At 41.1% G+C, this 20,096-nt stretch overlaps 2 protein-coding genes and 1 long non-coding RNA gene across 8 annotated transcripts in view; all 3 read left to right on the plus strand.

The window, feature by feature from the left end:
- LOC309698777 (uncharacterized protein) overlaps nt 1–9,569 on the plus strand; it is a gene marked incomplete at its 3' end in the record, with an annotated part of 35,275 nt that extends 25,706 nt beyond the window's left edge. Inside the window, exon 2 of the mRNA XM_082521452.1 lies at nt 8,796–9,569. Coding sequence (XP_082377578.1) covers nt 8,967–9,569 — 603 coding nt within the window. The 5' untranslated portion in view covers nt 8,796–8,966. The remainder of the gene's footprint in view (nt 1–8,795) is intronic.
- Nucleotides 1–13,734, plus strand: part of LOC309694541 (uncharacterized protein) — a 158,134-nt gene extending 144,400 nt beyond the window's left edge. For 3 of the 6 annotated variants that reach the window (XM_082514717.1, XM_082514719.1, XM_082514720.1), the window contains exons 2-4: nt 6,932–7,669; nt 7,853–8,016; nt 12,996–13,734. In XM_082514717.1, coding sequence (XP_082370843.1) covers nt 6,959–7,669; nt 7,853–8,016; nt 12,996–13,083 — 963 coding nt within the window. In that variant the 5' untranslated portion in view covers nt 6,932–6,958 and the 3' untranslated portion in view covers nt 13,084–13,734. Of the gene's footprint in view, nt 1–9; nt 91–1,758; nt 2,095–6,767; nt 6,788–6,931; nt 7,670–7,852; nt 8,017–12,995 lie in introns of those variants that run through there. The other 3 variants (XM_082514715.1, XM_082514718.1, XM_082514716.1) reach the window with 3 other exon arrangements.
- Nucleotides 13,735–18,154: 4,420 nt separating this feature from the next.
- On the plus strand, nt 18,155–19,908 carry LOC309696584. Its single transcript, XR_014273549.1, has 3 exons — nt 18,155–18,934; nt 19,020–19,126; nt 19,207–19,908. It is a non-coding gene; the product is annotated as an uncharacterized lncRNA (long non-coding RNA).
- The last annotated feature ends 188 nt before the right edge of the window (nt 19,909–20,096 follow it).

Raw genomic sequence — 20,096 nt, forward strand, 5'->3', positions numbered from 1 at the left:
TAAAGGTGGAGCCTGACAATATTATGGGTATAGGAGGAAGTAAAGTTGAGTGCAGGTGGATGTTTTAGTGAAAACGAAGTCTGAGACACAGTGAGTAATAGAATTTTTTCTCTTAGTTTAAAATGTCATTTCAAATGTTTATGTACTGCTCTGTGCATGTAATCACTAGATCAACAATAAGCTCACATCTTGTTTGAATCCGAGTTGTATTTGCTGTTAAACATTTCTGATCTTTGGAGATTTTTAAAACCCATCTGAGGGATTAAGGAAGCATAGTCTTAAACAGAAGCCTCAGGTACACCATCAGCCTCTTCATGTGTCTAACTGCTTTTCGCCACTCAATGACATGCCTGCAGGGGATCAAACCCCAGTAATCGGTGATTCTGTTCTGAGACATGTGAAGCTAGAGACACCAGCAACCATAGCCAATTGTGGTCCACGGGCCAGAGCAGGCAAAACTGAGGAAATTTAAAACTGCTGGCTAAACACAAATGGAAATTCCATAAAACTGTAATTCACATTGGCAGTAATGACACCTGGTTACATCAATCGGAGGTCATTAAAATCAATATTGAATTGATGTGTAAATTTGTCAAAACAAACTGTGTAGTTTTCTCTGGTGTCCTCCCCAATCGGACCAGGAGTGACATCTTTATGACATGTTTAGCCGCATGTTCTCCTTAAATTGCTAACTGTCTGAGTGGTGTCCAAAAAATGATGTGAGCTTTAGAGACAATTGGGGAACTTTAAAACAGAGTTAAAAGGGAGTTTTTCCTTTGCACTGTTGCCAAAATGCTTGCTCATAGGGGGTCATATGATTGTTGGGGTTTTCTCAGTTGTTTTATTGTAGAGTCTAGTTTACAATATAAATTCCCTTAAGGGAGATGTTGTGATTTGGCGCTGTATAAATTAATTAGAACTGAATTTAAGTGAACTGAAATTTAAATTGAATTTGTAAGTAATTATGCTTTCTCCTGACTTTAACTCAGTAAGGGTCCACTGCAGTCTTCCCATATGGAAAAGATATATATAAATCTTATAAAGTTTGTATCTCTCTTGTGTGAAACTTGTATGAAAAGCACACAAGATACAAGAAAACAGATATAAGATCCCTTGAAAAATTATACAATGAAACTTGTATGTTTTGGATACTTACTAAAACAATATTTGAAAGTAATGAGAAAGTGGCCACTTTCATGAGTAAATCATGTAAGTTTTTACTATTTCTTTTCCATATGGGTTTGGTTGGCTGTCTATAACAAATTCTGTATTAGTCACATTTCCTGCACAAAACCACTTTGGTCACCTGTGTTAAACTAAAAATAACACGTACGTGCAAAGGTAGGGAGGAGCAGTAAGAAACAAAGTCAACTAACATTTATTTCACCTGAATGTGACCTCACTCACCCCATCCTGAAAGGTTGATATCAACCTGAGTGTTGATACGGTTATCTATGACACAAAGTTCACAAACTGCTGTGTTTATTATTTAATACAGCTGAGCACTTTATCATCCAAAATAAAAACTTATTGCTGCTGTTACATATCCTCCTGCGGACTGTGGGAAAAAAATCTTTTACTTTAACACTTGTGTTTATTAACCCTTCTAACAAAATCCACAAACATTTTCCTTGCATTATCATGTTGTTTATTACAAATGTTATTTATCGCATTTGATAGATTGGGTGTTTTTGGCAACTTTTTGTTAATAACAGTGTTAATTTTTGACAATGAAAGAGTTTTGTCCATAACATTTTGAAATTACCATTTTTTTTCTCTCAGAAACTCATGTATCACATATGATACAAATGGCATTAAAGGGTTAAGGATGTGCCTACTCACACGCTAGCTCCTGCGGCCATTGGTATAAAGAACATTTAGCAAGTGCAAAAGCACACATCCTTGAGGAGAGCCAGTGAAGTAGGAATAATACTGTCATTCACTCTCACCCTCTGAAACCTGTCTGTTAAAAAAAAATCTAAAATCCTACAGTATTTAAAAGTAGAATGGGAGGCAGACCCTTCAGTTTTCAGGCCCTTCTTCTGTGGAACCAGCTTCCAGTTTGGATTCGGGAGACAGACACTATCTCTACTTGTAAGTTTAGGTTTAAATCTTTCCTTTTTGCTAAAGCATAGAGTTAGGGCTGGATTAGGTGCAAAACTCTTTCAGTCAGTCAGTCAGTCAGTCAGTCTCATGTTGTGTTCATCCTGCCTTCCTAATAAAAACGATCTTCATCCTTCGCCAACCCCTGAGTTGTGCATTTGGGTACTCTCTTTTCCGCATTCACCCAGCGACCCCCGACAAAATGACAACTCATGTGCCAACACGCAATGATACCAGCCGAATCTGAACTGTATGTGTTGTGATATTTTGATACCACGGTTAGCATTTACAGGATATTGTTTTATACAGGAAAACTGTTACTCAATAAGGCCCATCTACTAGTTGTTTTTCTCTTTCTCTGTGACCCAAGAATTAATGTGTAAGACTCACAGGCTGGTACCCCAAGGTCGAAAAAACCACAGAGACGAGACCACTTCCTTACTCCCATCCTCCCTTCTTTATCTCTTAGAAAAAGGCTCGTTAAAGGCCAGGTGGTTTGTTTCAGAATTCACTAATGAAAGAACTCTGTATTCTATGTCTAGGAGTGTATTTTGCTGGGATGATCATAAATTGTAGCTGAACTGATAAACTACACACAGGATACTTCTTTGCTCACAAGGCAGGAAGACGTTTCCTTATTTGGTCTGTACCGGTTTGAACTGAGAACTTGCTGACACACGAACCTTTTTTTTCTCTATATAAGCTGTTGTATACTTAATAAACCTTTGAGTCGATTGGGAAGGCAACCTAAAGCAGTCTCTGTTTTCTTGTTCTCCCAAGCTGCTCCCGAGCTCGTACTAACACGCTGAATGGCATACCTGAGTGTTACTTTAAATAATTAGGAATCTTAGAAGGAAAGGACAGAACTCTGCTTATCGCTCGTGCCTTGGAGGGAAAACCGGGATGGACATTTTTTTCCTTCAGTATGAGTTGCAGCAGGCACCACTCTCCGTTTTGAGGGAGAGCTGAGGTGGAAGCCTAATGTCTCACATATGAAAACTCTCTCTCTCTCTCTCTGTTTTTCACTCGCCCGCTTTCTGTCGTGGGTGTCACTCCTAAAAACTTCCCCTTTTCCCTAAACAACCAAATGTCACATGTTGCCTTATCATTTTTTTTTTTTTTGATTGGCTGACATGGTAAACTCTAACACCAATAGGGAAGGGGTGTATTTTCTTTTTCTTTTTTCACTTGCAAAGGGAGAGTGTTTGCTAGCGCTGTCTGTAGAAAACGCTGTTTTTACCGTCCTTCCCACAGTAAACTATGGAAGCCCGTTTCCGCCACTAAAAAAAAAAAAAAGCTAGTTCCTATAAATTTCGAGTTATTTTCTCGAAATTTCGAGAAATATAACTCGAAATTTCGAGTTACTTTTCTCAAAATTTCGAGTTAGCTCTGCCAATCAAAAATATACGTGAATGCGGTCGCTTTCTTGTTACCCGGAAGCATATGGCTCAGGACCGCGCACTCAAAAACGGATCCCAACAAATTAAAGTATGTTTGCTGATAGTAACACCATGTGATTCAGCTAATAACACAGGGATTTCATCATTTGTGAAGCCAGGCTGAAAACACTCAGCAATCTGTGCATTCACGACTGGATGTAATACCGGTAGCTTAGCTGTAGCATTTGTAGCTGAGGGCTTCAGCTTCCGGGTAACATGGAAATGACGTCATTCAGGTAGATTACTGATTGGCAGCGCTAACTCGAAATTTCGAGTTGCTTTTCTCAAAATTTTGAGTTAATATGTCGAAATTTCGAGATAATAACTCGAAATTTCGAGAAAATAACTCGAAATTTTGAGTTATGGATCCTTTTTTTTTTTTTAGTGGCGGAAACGGGCTTCCATAGTAAACACCACTGTTTTGTTCAGAAAAAAACATCGCGTGTATTTTTTTATCATAACTCTTGTTTTACGTGGCCCATCGACACAATTGAAAAACTGGTATATAGTTTGAAGTCCGCACTTTTGACCCAAGTTGAAATGGAGACTCTGACGTGCTGCATCTTGTAGCTGTGTCGTAGTAAATTGGTCATGTGATTTTGACGCGCCGGCACGTCCCGCGACCCCAGAAGGTTTATTAATGGCAGGACTTCTTTAATCAGTTTTGTAGGAATGGGGTCTAAAAGACATGTTGATGGTTTGGAGGAATTACTGAAGTTAAATCAGAAAGATCAATTGGAGAAAAAGAGTCTACATGAATTTCAACGGTACTAAAAGTAGCTGTAGATAATGTTAAATCTGTGAGATGATTATGGGTAGTGATGTGCGGATCGATACTGAAATAGCAATTCCTCCGATACCAATCATTCATGTTCTAGAATCGATTCTCATATTAAAATATCGATATTTTAGTAATGTAGGGTAAATTTGTAGTTTATCATTAACAAGAACACAGTGGAAAGAAACTGTACCATTTAGATTGTCTACATTGGGAGGAACTACTTCCTCTTCCGCCTTTAATAGTCATGTGCGAAATACGGCTGTATAAATGTGTTGCAGCCCCTTGGCGTGCACACTCACAACAATGGCTGGGTGTAAATGGAGTAATGTGCGGACGTATTTTACCTCCACAAACAGCCAAGATGCGGTTTGTGATACATGTGGCAAGAAACTGAGGTGTTCTGGCAACACCATTTACCTCGTCAAACACCTCAGAGTAAATCATATCACAAAATAGGATGAGCGTATGTTGAGGCGAACTGAAGACGAGGAGAGGGACAGGTGCTGCTAGGGCGAGACAAACGTCTCTCGAGGAGTCCTTTAGTACTGCAGGCAGGCAACATGCTCAAATGGCACACAACTTCAGTTTTCTGTATGATAATTCTGCATTATTAAGTGATAAGAACAAGTAATCTGAAGTCCTGTAATCATTATGAATCTATAATTTGAGGTACAATAAAAGATACAGTTAAAAAAAAGTTTTTGTACAAAGTATCGGTATCGGATCAGTATCGCCGATACCACCCTGAATTTTACTTGGTATCGGATCGGAAAGCAAATCAGTGGTATCGCACATCACTGATTATGGGTAATTTATTTTCAGTATTGATTAAAATTTTATTTGTGAAGAAGTTCAAGAAATCATTACTAGTTAACACTAAAGGAATGGTTGGCTCAACGGTGCTCTGACTTTTTTTCGGGCTGGCTACAGTGCTGAAGAGGAATCTAGGATTGTTCTTATTCTCTTCAATCAGTGTTGATGATGTGGGTGGCTGTAGCTCAGGTGGCAGAGCAGATAAGCCACTAACCAGGAGATCAGGGATACTTGAGGGTGCATGGGAGTTTGCACAACCAGTCTACATGTGTTTTGTGGACTTGGAGAAGGCATTTGACCGTGTCCCTTGGGGCATCCTGTGGGAGGTGTTGCGGGAGTATGGGGTGTCTGGCCCATTGCTATGGGCCATTCAATCCCCATACAACTGTTTCAAGAGCTTGGTCTGCATAGCCGGTAATAAGTCGGAGTCGTTCCTGGTTGGTGATGGGCTCCGTCAGTGCTGCCCTTTGTCACCCATTCTGTTCATAATTTTTATGGACAGAACTTCTAGGCCAACCAAGTGGCGGAAGGCACTTAGGTGGTCTCAGGATATCATCTCTGCTTTTCACGGATGATGTGGTTCTATTGCCTTCATCGGGTGATGGCCTCCAGCTCGCACAGGAACGGTTCGCAGCCGAGTGTGAAATAGCTTGAATACGGACCAGCACCTCCAAATCTGAGGCCATGGATCTCAGCTGGAAAAAGGTCAAGTGCCCACTCTGGGTCAGGGATGAATTCCTGTCCCAAGTGGAGGAGTTTAAGTACAGTGGGATGCAAACGTTTGGGCAACCTTGTTAACAGTCATTATTTTTCTATATAAATCGTGTGTGTGTTGTTACAATAAAAAGATGTCAGTTAAATATATCATATAGGACAGCGGTCCCCAACCGGTACCGGTCCGTGAGTTGTTTGGTACCGGCCCGCGAGAGTTGGGGCTCAGGTGTGAAATGTGTGGTTTTCAGGGTTTTTATCGGTTTTCAGGGTTATTTTGTTATCGTTTTTATCGTTAACTCGTTTTTCCTGGGTCTTTTCACGTGTGTTATGAATAAATATTCTTTTTTTCGGTACCAGTACTAGTTTTATTTTGTTGTATTTATCCGCAACACCTTAAAGGCCGGTCCGTGAAAATAATGTCGGGCATAAACCGTCCGTGGCGCAAAAAAGGTTGGAGACCGCTGATATAGGAGACACACACAGTGATATTTGAGAAGTGAAATGAAGTTTATTGGATTTACAGAAAGTGTCCAATAATTGTTTGGTTAATTGGTGAAGCTGATTGTAAAAACAAAGCTCTCTCTTTAATTTACCGGTCGATCTACGTCCCTACCCTCACCTATGGTCACGAACTGTGGGAAGTGACTGAAAAGAACGAGATCATGGATACAAGAAATGAGCTTCCTCCGAAGGGTGGCTGGCCTCTCCCTTAGAGATAGGGTGAGAGGTTCAGCAATCCGTGAGGGGCTCAGAGTAGAGCTGTTGCTCCTCCACATCAAAAGGAGCCAGTTGAGGTGCTTTTGGCATCTGACAAGGATGCCTCCTGGGCACCTCTTGGGTGAGGTAGCCTATTGGCCTGAGTGCCAGGTCTGTCCAGCATCTTCCATCATCATCCACCACCTGATCTAACTCACACAGGTGGTGATCGGTTGACAATGTAATTATGTTTTAAAATTAAAAAATTGACATGAGATTTTCATAAATTTTGGAAATTCTACAATTCTGTTATTAATTTAAAAATGTTGTTGTCACAAAATATTTGAATTTTATTTCTGATTGTACTTATGTTTTCCTCTTATAGAGCTGCTGACGTAGGTGTGACACCAAGATGGATGATGCAGACAAGATCGTGAATAAAATCTTCTCATGGATGGATCTACAAAAGGACAGTGTAGACAAGTTGAACGAGCTAGCCAGTGAGTTGGAGGAACAGCAGAAGACTATTAATGTCACTAAAGTTGTCGGGAGCTCAGTGTCTGTGGGTGGTGCAGCTGCCATGACAGTAGCAGGTGTAGTAAGTGTTTTAACAGGAGGACTGTCGATACCTTTGTTAGCTGGAACAGGAGCAGTGGCATCAGGTCTCGGTTTGGCTACTAGTGTGGGTTCTGATGTTGTTGGTGCTGTCTTATCAAGTAGGACTATGGAAGAGGCCCAAAATATTTCAAAAAGCCTTGATGATCTTACAGCAGAAATCACAGCACTCATGGAGTCCCTCTTAACAAAAGCAACAGGCAGACAGCAACGGGGTAAAAATGTTTCTCCAGAAGAATATGTGAAGGAGGCGATCTTGAGAGCAATGGCCAAATGCAAGGGTTTGATATTAAAGGAGAAGGACAGTTTAATCAAGCTGTTATCTCAGCTGCCTCTTGAGAAGATCTTTAAGAACGATGCAGAATCAGACCTCCTCAAAAAGTCAACAACGGAGGTGCCACTGCTTTCAGACTTTGTTAAAGGGTTGGTCTCAGAAAAACTCATGAAAAATAAGGTCAGCAAAGCCAATTCCCTGGGTTTAAAGGCATCGACTACAGCAGTTGGAAAAGTGAGTATCAGACAGCCATTACAATGGGCGGGGTTAAGAAATACTCTAGACCAGAGTATGTTTGTGTTTCTAGAACCACTAATCAGAGCACTAAACATACTCAGATGTGAACTAACATTTCAATATAAAATAATCTCAGTGCAGTAAATCCTGGAGCTCTTATTCTTAAATGCTCACTTTCAGATTGGCAGAGGGGCAGTAGGGCTTCTGTTTTCGGTTCCTGAGCTCATCGAAAACTGTAAAAATCTGAACAACCATGAGACAGACGCCAGTCGGTACCTGAGAGTGAAGGCTGGAGCAATACAAGAAGCTTACGAAGCCATGAAATCAGAGCTGGATGAAATTGAGTGAGTAAAATGAGAAAAATTAATTATTTCATAGAGGGTGAAGGGCTGTTCTGGAAATATTGTTAGAGGCAAATCAAGGTGCAAGATGCGATCTGAACGGCCCAGCACCGTAAATACACTGAAATAAAAACCATGCTAGTGCATCAGTAAATGTCAAATGAATTAATTTTTTTTATACAGCACTATATCACAACAACAGTTACCTCAAGGCCGTTTTTACCCCTACCCTCACTGAGCTGTGAGATGACATGAAAAAATTGTGTTTCAACTCAAGAAGCTAACATGCAGCTATATTTCTCTTAAAAACCCAGTTCTTGTACAGCTGTTTATTAATGGTAATTTTAGAAAACAACAAGATAACATTTAAGTAAAACCCACTACAAATTGATGTTAATTCCACATAGTTATTAATTTTGGTGCTAGTTAAGCAGTATACAGGACACAATGTCATCAAACTGTTAAACTCAGCTAAGTCCAACATTCCGGTAAAGATTTGGACCAGCTTAGCATTGCTTTAGTTCAAGGAAAGTTCATCAGGACTTGACTAACAACATACATTACATTGCAGCATCATAACTTTGTAAACATTTTATTCATACTTAGGGACTTTCAATTCAATTACATTTTATTTATACAGTGCCAAATCACAACAACAGTCACCTCAAGGCACTTGTTGAAAGGTAGACCCTACAATAATTTATAAAGTTTAAAAATCAGTGACAGCACTTTCAGAAAGACATCTATACATTTTGAGAGAAGCCAATTGAGTCTAATAACAGATTGTGGTGGGGCGTGGTCTGCGGGGCCGTGCGGACGCACCTGCACGGCATCCGCAATCACGCCCGCCGTGTTAAAACACGGGGACTCAGGGGTTGGTGGTGGTGTGGTGTGACGTGAATCAAATAAAGTTGGCTCTGAACGTCGCTCCGTGGTCCCGCCGTGCCTTATTCATGCCACATTGGTGCCGAAACCCAGGAGGCGGCATGGCGGGTACCTACCAGAGCCAGGAAAGGAAAGAGCTGGCCGAGAGGGTGGCCGAAATAGCGGCCACCCAGCGGAAGCAGGCGGCGGAGGTGCGTCGCCAACAGGAAGAGCTGCGGAAGGAGAGCGAACGCCACCTGGGGAAGATGGCAGAGCTGGCAGCGCTGCTCTGGGCCTGGGCGCCACCCCCACAAGTGTGTCCCGAGGACAGTGAAGCGGTGGAGGAGCCGTGTGGGTCACCTCGGCAGCCGGAGGTGGTGGACGAGCCACGCGGGGGTCCGAGCCTGCCGGAGGAGGAGGAGCAGCCGGGTGAAGGGCTGCTCCTGCCGGGAGCGGTGGAGGAGCCGCTCCAATCGGAGGCCGAGGACGAGGCGGGCGAGGGTCTACACCTGCCGGAGGCAGAGGAGTCGCTCCACCCAGAGGTGGGCGAGGGGCTGTGCCTGCTGGGGGCGGAGGCGCAGTGCGCGGAGCCGCTCCAAACGGGAGTGGCGGAGGCGGTGGCGGAGCAGCTGTGCGGGGAGACGGAGGTCCCAGCCGGAGTTGGAAGCAGAGGAGCGGGACAGCCCCGCTAGGCCAGGGATCGGCGGGCTGGCTAGTCCAGCCTCGCTGCCACCAGTCGATTCTGCGCGCCTGACGTCTGCCCAGCCGCTTGTGTGCAGGAGCTCACGGCCATGCCTGTGGGGCCGTGTCCGCTTGCTACGCGGCCGACCTCCGGACCAGCTTCGCCGTTGCCGCTGGATGCGCGGGCGGCCACCAGAACGGACGCTTCCCCGTCGCTTGGTCAGGGGCTGGGGCGCCGATGTGTAGGGGCCGAGTCTCGCCCCAGTTCGCGGGGGGGGAGTAGGTTCGGCCAGATTGCTCCCCGGCCTCAATCGGGCGATGGGGGTATGTGGTGGGGCGTGGTCTGCGGGGCCGTGCGGACGCACCTGCACGGCATCCGCAATCACGCCCGCCGTGTTAAAACACGGGGACTCAGGGGTTGGTGGTGGTGTGGTGTGACGTGAATCAAATAAAGCTGGCTCTGAACGTCGCTCCGTGGTCCCGCCGTGCCTTATTCATGCCACACAGATAAAATGCTGTGTTGAGGCTGTCATTTTTACCATCTACATGGATCTTAAAATCACTCACAATAATGATTTTATAAGCAACGTGAGCTCTGTGTGAACAAGAGTACACTCTGGAAAGTAGACTTTGATGGTGTGACTGTACAGTTACTATACAGTATGGCAGCACTTCATAATGCAGCTTACCTGTTAAAATGTAATGTCCCAGTATTTACCATGTTTTCTTGTGACTTTAGGGTGTAATTATTTTTGTATTTGAAAATACTGACTGCTTCCAAATGGTGCTTAAAATATAAGCACAGTAGAAAAAGAGAGTAACAATTGTCAGTTTTACAGGTAAGAAGAAACATATTAATATCTCAATTTAATCTTTTCAAAGTTTTCAGTAGGGATGGAATTGATAAAAACGTAGTGATTCTGAATACATTATCAATATCACTTAACAATTTGATCCCTTGTTTTTATTCTCATTGGGTTCACACTAAGCAGCACATCGAAGACATTACATTCATGCAAATTGCATGCTGAGTGGTCAAATGTGTGTGCATGTTGGACATAGTTCTCCATGTAGGACAGTGATCGTTGTTGTCACTCAAAAAAAGTAATCACACATAGTATTACACATATTACACAGAACACTTTAAAAAAGTATTGCTGTACGTTACTTAATTACTCCCAGGAGAAGGTAATTTATTATAATACTCATTATGTTACTTTTGGGTTTTTCCCTAAAATGACCTGAAACACATTGTTGCATAGCTACCATTTACTAATATAAATCTATTGCATTTTCATCTTTTTGTGCAATATAAAATATAGTATGTCTATATCCAAGCTGTAGACTGTGACACTATTTTTCTTCACCTGTGCGTGAACTGAAATCAGCTCATTGTAGCTCAAGTGCAACTGGAACTGATAAGGAAAATCTACAGACATGCTGACAAACAATTCCAAGGAACTGAACAACTGGAAATCATTTCTCGATTCTCATCTATAGTTCTGAATCTCTTTGGGGTATTTAAGGGAAATCTTTCACTTTTAACATTTTAGATGCACAGGATTATTAAGGGTGTGGTCTTATTATGCTGTATCCTAACTTCCCCTTTATTTACTACTATTTAATACTATTTGTTAGTATTCAAACTGTGAAAAGTGAAATTGAGTATCAACTAGAGCTGGGTGATATAAGATTTTTTCATATCACGATATTTTTTTTCATTTCAGGCGATAACGATATCTATCACGATATAAGCCAAATAACTATATTTGTAAGATTTAAATGTGACGTTGCTCACAAGTAAAATGTGAAATAATCAGCAGCTTGTTTTTATTTAAATATTTATTTCCCATAATAAGTTCAACAGGGTAGATGTACTTAAGGAACATGAGACTTTTTCAGATAAATGAAGGCAAATATTGCAAACTACACAAAAGGCAGCCGCTAAAGCGTTTAAGTTTAAAAATAGAACAAACGAAACACTACTAACTACTAAATCTTAGTTTGTTTTACAGAAGAACAGACAAAACTGACTAACTTTTGTCAATATCAAATAAACTGAGAACTAAAAGGAAATTCTCAATCTCTCCTTGTTGTATAGCTTAGCTTTTCAAACAGTTTTAACAGTTACTTTAGTCTGACAAAAGCCGAATGACGAATTAGCGCTTCCAGTCAGAGACTGAGGCTACGTCCACACGTACACGGGTATTTTTGAAAACTGAGATTTTCCGTTTTCGTTTTAAAAAATAATCCCGTCCACACATAAAGGCAGAAATGAAGGAAAACGCTGCTATGAACATGCCAAAGCAGCAGGTGGCGCTAGATTCCTAACCGTGCAGAAATGTTGGCCAATCAAAAGTCTAGAAACCTCGGTGGGAAAAAGTAAACAAAGCTGGGGCATAGAAGCAGAACCGAGTCGTATGTGTGGAGGGACAGTAACTCTCTGTATATGTAAGCATTTAAACACTGCAGAGTAGAATTAACAGTAACAGTATTGTGGAAATTCATTTCACCGAAACAATAACGTGGCGCACAGTGTGACGCATGCACCAGTTTATTGTATTTCCAGACTTGCTTTCGGCACAATTTACAGTGCACGCTACTCTATTTTTTGTCAGACTTGAAATAGCCGAAATACCTTCACACTACGGAACTTCTATGGCTCTTCCGTTCGACAATCTCTCCGACATTGGAACCATCATCTGTTTTTTCTTCAATAACCTTCGGTCACGCTCAGTTGATTTTTCTAGTCGGCACACTCATTTCCTCCATTACCTGCTGGCTCCATTACCCGCTGGCTGCTTCCCAAACAAACACACGTGCGGCTTGGCACTTGTGCTGTACGTAACAAGTCACGCGACGTGACGCTGCGGCTGTGATTGGTTCGGCTCTGCGCTACTTAATTTGGATTGGCTGACCTTTTTTTATTCTTTTTTTTTTTTTTTAAGAGGACAAGAGCGGCGAGGTCTATCGCGATAGTTTAATTTCTCTCTCGAGTAAAAGTTATAACGCGATACATATCGTTATCGTTCTATCGCCCAGCTCTAGTATCAACACAATAAGATGTGACAAGTTATCAACAAACAAAACATATCAATTAAATTCTTAATAAAACTGGTGTCAATACAAATATACATGAAAAGCAAATCTAAATGTTAAGACCACTACAAGGACCTGTAATGAGTATTACTAACATTTTCTTAATGTTTGAAGCTAATTTTAATCTTAGACAAAGGCAAAGCTCACTTCTTTCTTTTTCTTTATCGTGAGCCCTACCTTTACTCGCAGTCACTGACAACATATTTATCTAGTTTTGTTCTGATTCTGATATGTATATCAATTTCCTCCAAAGGACAGGATCACAGAGATAAGGTATTAGCAGTTAATGTCAAACATTGCCTCACAGTCAATTTCATCCCTTTATGTTTTTCTTTCAGGGCAACGTGTGCGAGGTTAGCTGACACGAAGTGGAAGAAGTACAGAAAGAGAAGCTGTTTGTGTTCATGTGCTTCTTCATCACCATGATATAACCAACGAGGGATCACTGAATCATTTCTCATGTATGAAAATATGAATGAAAATATGAATAATATTAAGCATCTGTGAGCAAGTGTTCTATAGCCAGTGTGGGGACCAATATATATATTAAACATCTGTCTTTCTTTCATTTTGACCCCAATATAAATTAAATCTTTAAAGAAAGTGCTGTGAATGATGAGTTGCCAAGTTAGTTAGAAATATATTGTACTATAAGCTCAAGTTATTCACATCCAGATATTTACATATCAATACCTATGATCCATGACTTGCTCCTACATAATTTTTAATGTGTAATCAAAATAGATATCTAATTTTCCTAGCTGATGGCACAATTAGACATTATCAGTATATTTAAATGGACTGATTCTTATACAGTGCTTCTCTACTCGCTCTCTCCATATTCTTAAGTGACTAATAGACATTCATACAGGTAGCCAGTGTTACGGATTCAAATATTGGGGATGGATACGAGAGGAAAAACCACAATAACAACACTGGTCCAGCCGGGTTGAGTCAAACAATGATTTTAATGATCACACGCGTGGGAGATGGACACCGTACGCAGACAGCATCAGATCTCAAAATGGTGGAGCATTGATCAAACTCTTATAGCCTCTAGTTGCCCCCACCTTATCATAAAAGCCTAAACATTCACATGCTTTCTCTCACACAGCGCCTAAGCTACGACCTTGGCTCCCTGTTTATCTGCTCCTGCTGAGATGGGGCAGAAAACTCTAGCATGTTCTCTTCTAATCAGACAAATAAGGCGATGACTCTCTGCGAACAGTATTATTATTATATTATTATTATTATTATTATTATAACTCAGCAGTATAATGCATCATAAAACAATATCATTCATTCACAATGAATCAGCAGTCTAATATAATGCAAATCAGTTTAACTAATGCAATAGTTATCACCTTCTTCTAATTCAGGAGAATAATGCAAACTAAAACTACATAATAATTCACAGTCTTTAATTAATAATAATAATGGATTGGATTTATATAGCGCTTTTCTAGGCACCCAAAGCACTTTACACTATTCATTCACTCTCACATTCACACACTGGTGGAGGCAGCTACAGTTGTAGCCACAGCTGCCCTGGGGCAGACTGACAGAAGTGAGGCTGCCATATCACGCCATCGGCCCCTCTGGCCAACACCAGTAGGCGGTAAGGTAAAGTGTCTTGCCCAAGGACACAACGACCAGGACAGAGAACCCAGGGATCGAACCGGCGACCTTCTGGTTACAGATGCGATTCCCAACCCCCTGAGCCACGGTCGCCCTATAGTTAATTATAATTATAATTAGGGATAAAATGGCATAAAATAATATTATAATCCCACACCAGCCAGAATGAAGCTTCAACCTTTAGCTAGCACTATCATGATCCAGTATACATTACTCTAAAGCTGTTAATGTTGCCGACAAATTATGCTTATTTTCACAAAATAATGCTGGCATGGGGAACTTTTTTAGTGTACATGATTTTTGCAGATACAGCAACAACTTATAATTGTTTAAGTAACAATTTAAATATATGTATAAGTGCTTAAAGTACAAAGTAAACTTGTGATCAAAAAAGCCTGCAGTCTGCACTTGTTTTTGCTTCTTAAAGTACATTTAAAAAAAGAAAAGAAAATGAATATATACAAAATGCACATATCCAAATATCTGGGTCCCGTCCCAAAATAAAGGTGTATTTTTGTTCTTTAAATTCTTTGCCTGGAGTAAGTATTTTGGATCGATATATTCCACTCAAATTATGACCTCATGTGATGCCTGAATTCACAATCTACTTTTGTAATTATATTTCAAGTATTTAAAAATAACAGGAAAATTCAATAAAATTTCATAGAAAAAAAATCTGTTTTACAGTGTATCCAGAACCTGACCAAACAGGATACCACAATCTCAATATCAATATAATACTATAATAATAATATAATAATCAATATATATATACTTATATCATATATATAATATATCATATATTATACAATGAAGGCTTCCCTTCATTGGCTTCCTGTTAAATCCAGAATTTAATTCAAAATCCTGCTCCTCACATACAAGGTCTTAAATAATCAGGCCCCATCTTATCTTAATGACCTTGTAGTACCATATCACCCTATTAGAGCGCTTCGCTCTCGCTCTGCAGGCCTACTTGTTGTTCCTAGAGTATTTAAAAGTAGAATGGGAGGGAGAGCCTTCAGTTTTCAGGCCCCTCTTCTGTGGAACCAGCTTCCAGTTTGGATTCGGGAGATAGACACTATCTCTACTTTTAAGATAAGGCTTAAAACTTTCCTTTTTGCTAAAGCATATAGTTAGGGCTGGACCAGGTGACCCTGAATCCTCCCTTAGTTATGCTGCAATAGACATAGGCTGCCGGGGGATTCCCATGATGCATTGAGTTTTTCCTTTCCAGTCCCCTTTCTCACTCACTATGTATTAATAGACCTCTCTGCATTGAATCATATCTGTTATTAATCTCTGTCTCTCTTCCACAGCATGTCTTTATCCTGTCTTCCTTAACCGGTCGCAGCAGATGGCCGCCCCTCCCTGAGCCTGGTTCTGCCGGAGGTTTCTTCCTGTTAAAAGGGAGTTTTTCCTTCCCACTGTTGCCAAAGTGCTTGCTCATAGGGGGTCATAAATTGTTGGGTTTTTCTCTGTATCTATGAAGCGCCTTGAGGCGACTTTTGTTGTGATTCGGCGCTATATAAATAAAATTGAATTGATTTGATTTGAAAGATTGGATATTCCACCTGCTAAGAATGTTTTAATGCAGTACAGTTGTTATTATCATCGGTTGTCACCTCCTGCTTATGACAGTTAAAATAAATAACATTCATATAAGAAATAAAATTGTCTCGTGTAAACTGTATGTGGTGTTAAATAGGCCTATACTACTGTACTTTAATGTCAGTCATAAGGGTGTTACTTCAAGAGCCATATATTTTATGAGGTGGCACTCATTGTGAAAAGTTTGAGAACCACTGCCATAGATGAAGTAAGCTGCTCTTACACAAACAAACATGAAACACATTAGATGCTCAGTTTCACTCACATGTAGCGTCACAAATCCCAAACAAAAACAAGAGGACTTCAAGAGAATCCATCCATGACAAATGGAGAGTTCGTGGCATGACTGTAGTCTGAACTGAACAGAGAGTTTTCATCAACAGCTTTGTCTGTGGGTGGAGGAAAGAGGAGGAGGAATTCTGCTGTCGTAGAGGAAGAAGCTTTGACTGCAGTTGTATGATATTAATCTAAGTGGACATGTGTTATAAAGAGTATGGGTTGAGACTATGTAAGGACAAGGAAGACATTGTGGACAAAACAGGACCCCCCCCCCCCCAATAATCTTTAGTTACAATATTATAGTTAGTTAAATGGTCTGATTGTTCAAATCTGTATTTTCTTTGATTGTGGTAAAATAATGTGTGCCCCAGTCTCCAAAAATGACATAGTGCAGGAAGCGTAGTTATTCCTCCGTTACACCACAAGAGGGAGTATCCCCTAAAATGAGCAGCTCTAGTGGGAGTAAATAAGCCCAGCCACTACCCATAAGGCAGTGCGCCTGTAAGAGTTGTGTGAGACTGCAAAAGTGTGTAACGTTTGCTATGTCCATGTATATATTTGCAGGTAAGCAGATACAAGATGGTAAATAACTTAAAATGTATCTACAGATGAGTCCACGGGATTGCAGAGAATGTGGGAAAGTTGGCCGTTAATCCCTACTATGTGTCATTAGTGTGTAAGTTATTGGTAGCGATGTGAATTAGCCGTGATGCTAACGATTAGCAGCTAGATCTGATTCATTAGTTTGTGTGGAAACCTCGTGGCACTTTTGTGGATTTATACCTGTACCGGGCTGTAATCACAGCAGATATAGACTGGTGGATCACGCTATCTTTTGTTTATGTTTATTTCATTGTTACACTGTAAGAAATATTATTTTCTATATGATTTGAGTTTAAAGACTACCCATAAGGCAGTGCGCCTATAAGAGTTGTGTGAGACTGCAAAAGTGTGTAAAGTTGTGCTATGTCAATGTATATATTTGCAGATGCAGTAAAGGCGAACTCACAAAGCCACACTGGTTTCAATTCATTTTAATCCAAGTGTGCAACAACTAGCACTACACAACAGGGAGACTCTGTTACTTTAACTCTGTTTTTGAGTTGGTAGTGGTCAGAGGGCCCGGTGGCGCCAGTGTCCAGCAGCCTCGCCTCTGTCAGTGCGCCTCAGGGCAGCTGTGGCTACAATGTAGCTGCCATCACCAGTGTGTGAATGTGTGTGTGTGAATGGGTGGATGACTGAATGTAGTGTAAAGCGCTTTGGGGTACAAATACAGGCCATTTATCATTTACTATTTAAAGAAGAGACTGATTATAAAAAATATAGCTGATGAATTTTGTTGATGTCTTGAAGACTTCAGAGTCATTTAGCCTCAACTCTGAAACATCTCTAAGAAAGGATTGTGGGAAACACTGAAGAGACATGACCGAGGAAGCTGGTTCTGTTTTGTATCCAGAGTGCAGGAAGTGCTGCAATCTGCTGCACAGCTTCCAACCACAAAACCATCATGTCGACTCAGTATTTCTCTGCTGTCTGACAGGGACAGGCCTAAACGGTGATTTAGAGTCAAATGCATTTAATTTCCCTTCTTATTTACACAATGAATTTTTGCAGTTATGTTTTACTAAATACTAACAGAGCAGATTGCAGATTTGTAGCCTGAGCTGAAAATCTTCTTCAGTCACCTGGAAAATCAGACCCAAAAACCTGACTTTAAGAGAATTTATCCCTGGAGAGAAGACTGTCTGCAGTCTGAACCAAACAGAGAAGTTTTTGCGAACATCCCTGAGAACATGGGAGGGAAGGAGGGTGTGAGTAAATCTTGTGATTTAAAGCACTTCTGCTAAGCAAGAGAGGAGAAAGAGAAAGCAACTGTGATATCACAACTTTTGCACATCTTCCAGGGCCCTGTTTCAGGAAGCCGGTTTAGTGGAAAAACTGAGTAAGTATACCCTGAGTTAACGAAAACTCTGGGTTTCCGGTTTCACAAAGCGAGTTCAGCTGAAGCCTGAGTGAGTCACTATGACGACACACTCCGTGAAGCTAACCTGCCCCCTAGCAGGTTTACTACAACTAACCCTGACTGTCTCCGCCCCTTTGTCGGAAACCTGACAGTAGGAAGTGTCGGACATGGCGTGCCCCTTCCTTGAAGAGCCAGTAGATGTTGAAGCCCAAATTCTCTGCAGAGCTCACCGCCGGGAGAGAGTGATCAGAGCGCGTTTGGACATCTTATCATTTCCTGATGATTTTCTGTGTGAACGTTACCGTTGTTCAGCACAATCTATAATTTATTTGGATAACATCCTCAGGCCATATATTACGCATGTGACACATCGCGGACATTCTCTCAGTTCTGTACATATTATTTGTATTGCACTTCGGTTTTTTGCAAACGGGAGCTTTCTGTATAATATTGTTGACGCTGAGCACGTTTCCAAGGCTACCGTCTGTCGGGCAGTCAGGAATGTTACAGTTGCACTGAAACGTCTCCTGTACTCGTTTGTGGTGTTCCCCGGTCATAGACCCACAAGATTCATCAAAGAGGGATGCCACAAAATTGCAGGTATCAGGATGACCAAAACTTAATTTATGATGTGGTGATACTTGAACTACTACTTAAATTTTACATTTATTTTCAGGGTTCCCAGGCGTGATTGGCTGTACAGATGGCACTCACATTCCAATCATTGCTCCTTCAGTAAATGAAGGAGACTATGTGAACAGGAAGTCTTTCCACAGCATTAATGTACAGGTACATAGTTCCCTGTAGCATTTCAAACTAACAAATTATTTCATTATAGTAATGGATGCTAATTTGTGTTCTCTGCACTGTGAAGATCATATGTGATGCTGCCAACATTATCACAAATGTGGAAGTGGCCAGGCTCTATCCATGACTCACAAATATTCCGTGAATGTACACTGAGCACAAAATTTGGACATGGTGAGTTGAGAATACTTTAAAATATATAAAGACCAATTGCTTCAGGGACATTTGAACTGAAGTGTATCCTTCTGTCTTAGGAGAGTTCACTGGCTACTTGCTTGGTGATAGGGGGTATCCATGTTTACCCTATTTGCTTACCCCTTACCCTGACCCTGAACCGGGCCCACAGCAGCGATATAATCTGGCTAATTCCAGGACAAGAGCCAGAATTGAAATGACTATCGGAATGCTTAAGGCCCGGTTCCAGTGCCTGCAAAGACTCAGGGTCACCCCAGAAAGGGCATGTGACATTATTGTGGCATGTGTGATTCTTCACAACATTGCCACAATTAGAGGAGAACACTGTCCTTCTGAACCAAACATCAGCAGTGATCCAAACCATGAACATCCTGACCCTCCCACAGACATACAAGATGGAAGCGCAGTCAGAGACACCATATGTCACAATCATTTCCTTTGACCCATCACCTCAACATGTTGAAAGAAGAATAAACAGATTTTCTGTTCAACTGGCTTTATTGGTCGCCTGTATTTCCTGTACACAAAGTATTAAAAGATGTAAACCTCATAAAGTGTCTCTGTTGCTTCCTCCTCTGTAACAGCTGTCAATGTTTCTTCATTATTTTCCTGTAGTAAAGAAATAACATTGCTGTTCTACTGTAAACTCATATAATCTGTGGAGTATTACTCACAACTGCATGTTGGTCTGGCTCAACAGGAGGCTGCACCAGATGCAGTACACCATCAACTGATAGAATATGAGGTTTATACAGGTCACTTATAACTTACAAGGGACCAAATGGCAATTAACAAACATACCAATCACCTTACACTTCATTGTCATTATGCTTTCAAAGACAACCAAGACTGAGGGAAGGCAAAATCAGTAGGAAAATAACTTCACTACAAAATAATCCATTATGGTAAAGAGTTTATCAAATGAATGAGCAGCACTGCGAAGGTGACT

Source organism: Aulonocara stuartgranti (genome assembly GCF_965226115.1).
Source record: "Aulonocara stuartgranti genome assembly, chromosome: 3".
Classification (NCBI taxonomy): Eukaryota; Metazoa; Chordata; class Actinopteri; order Cichliformes; family Cichlidae; genus Aulonocara; species Aulonocara stuartgranti.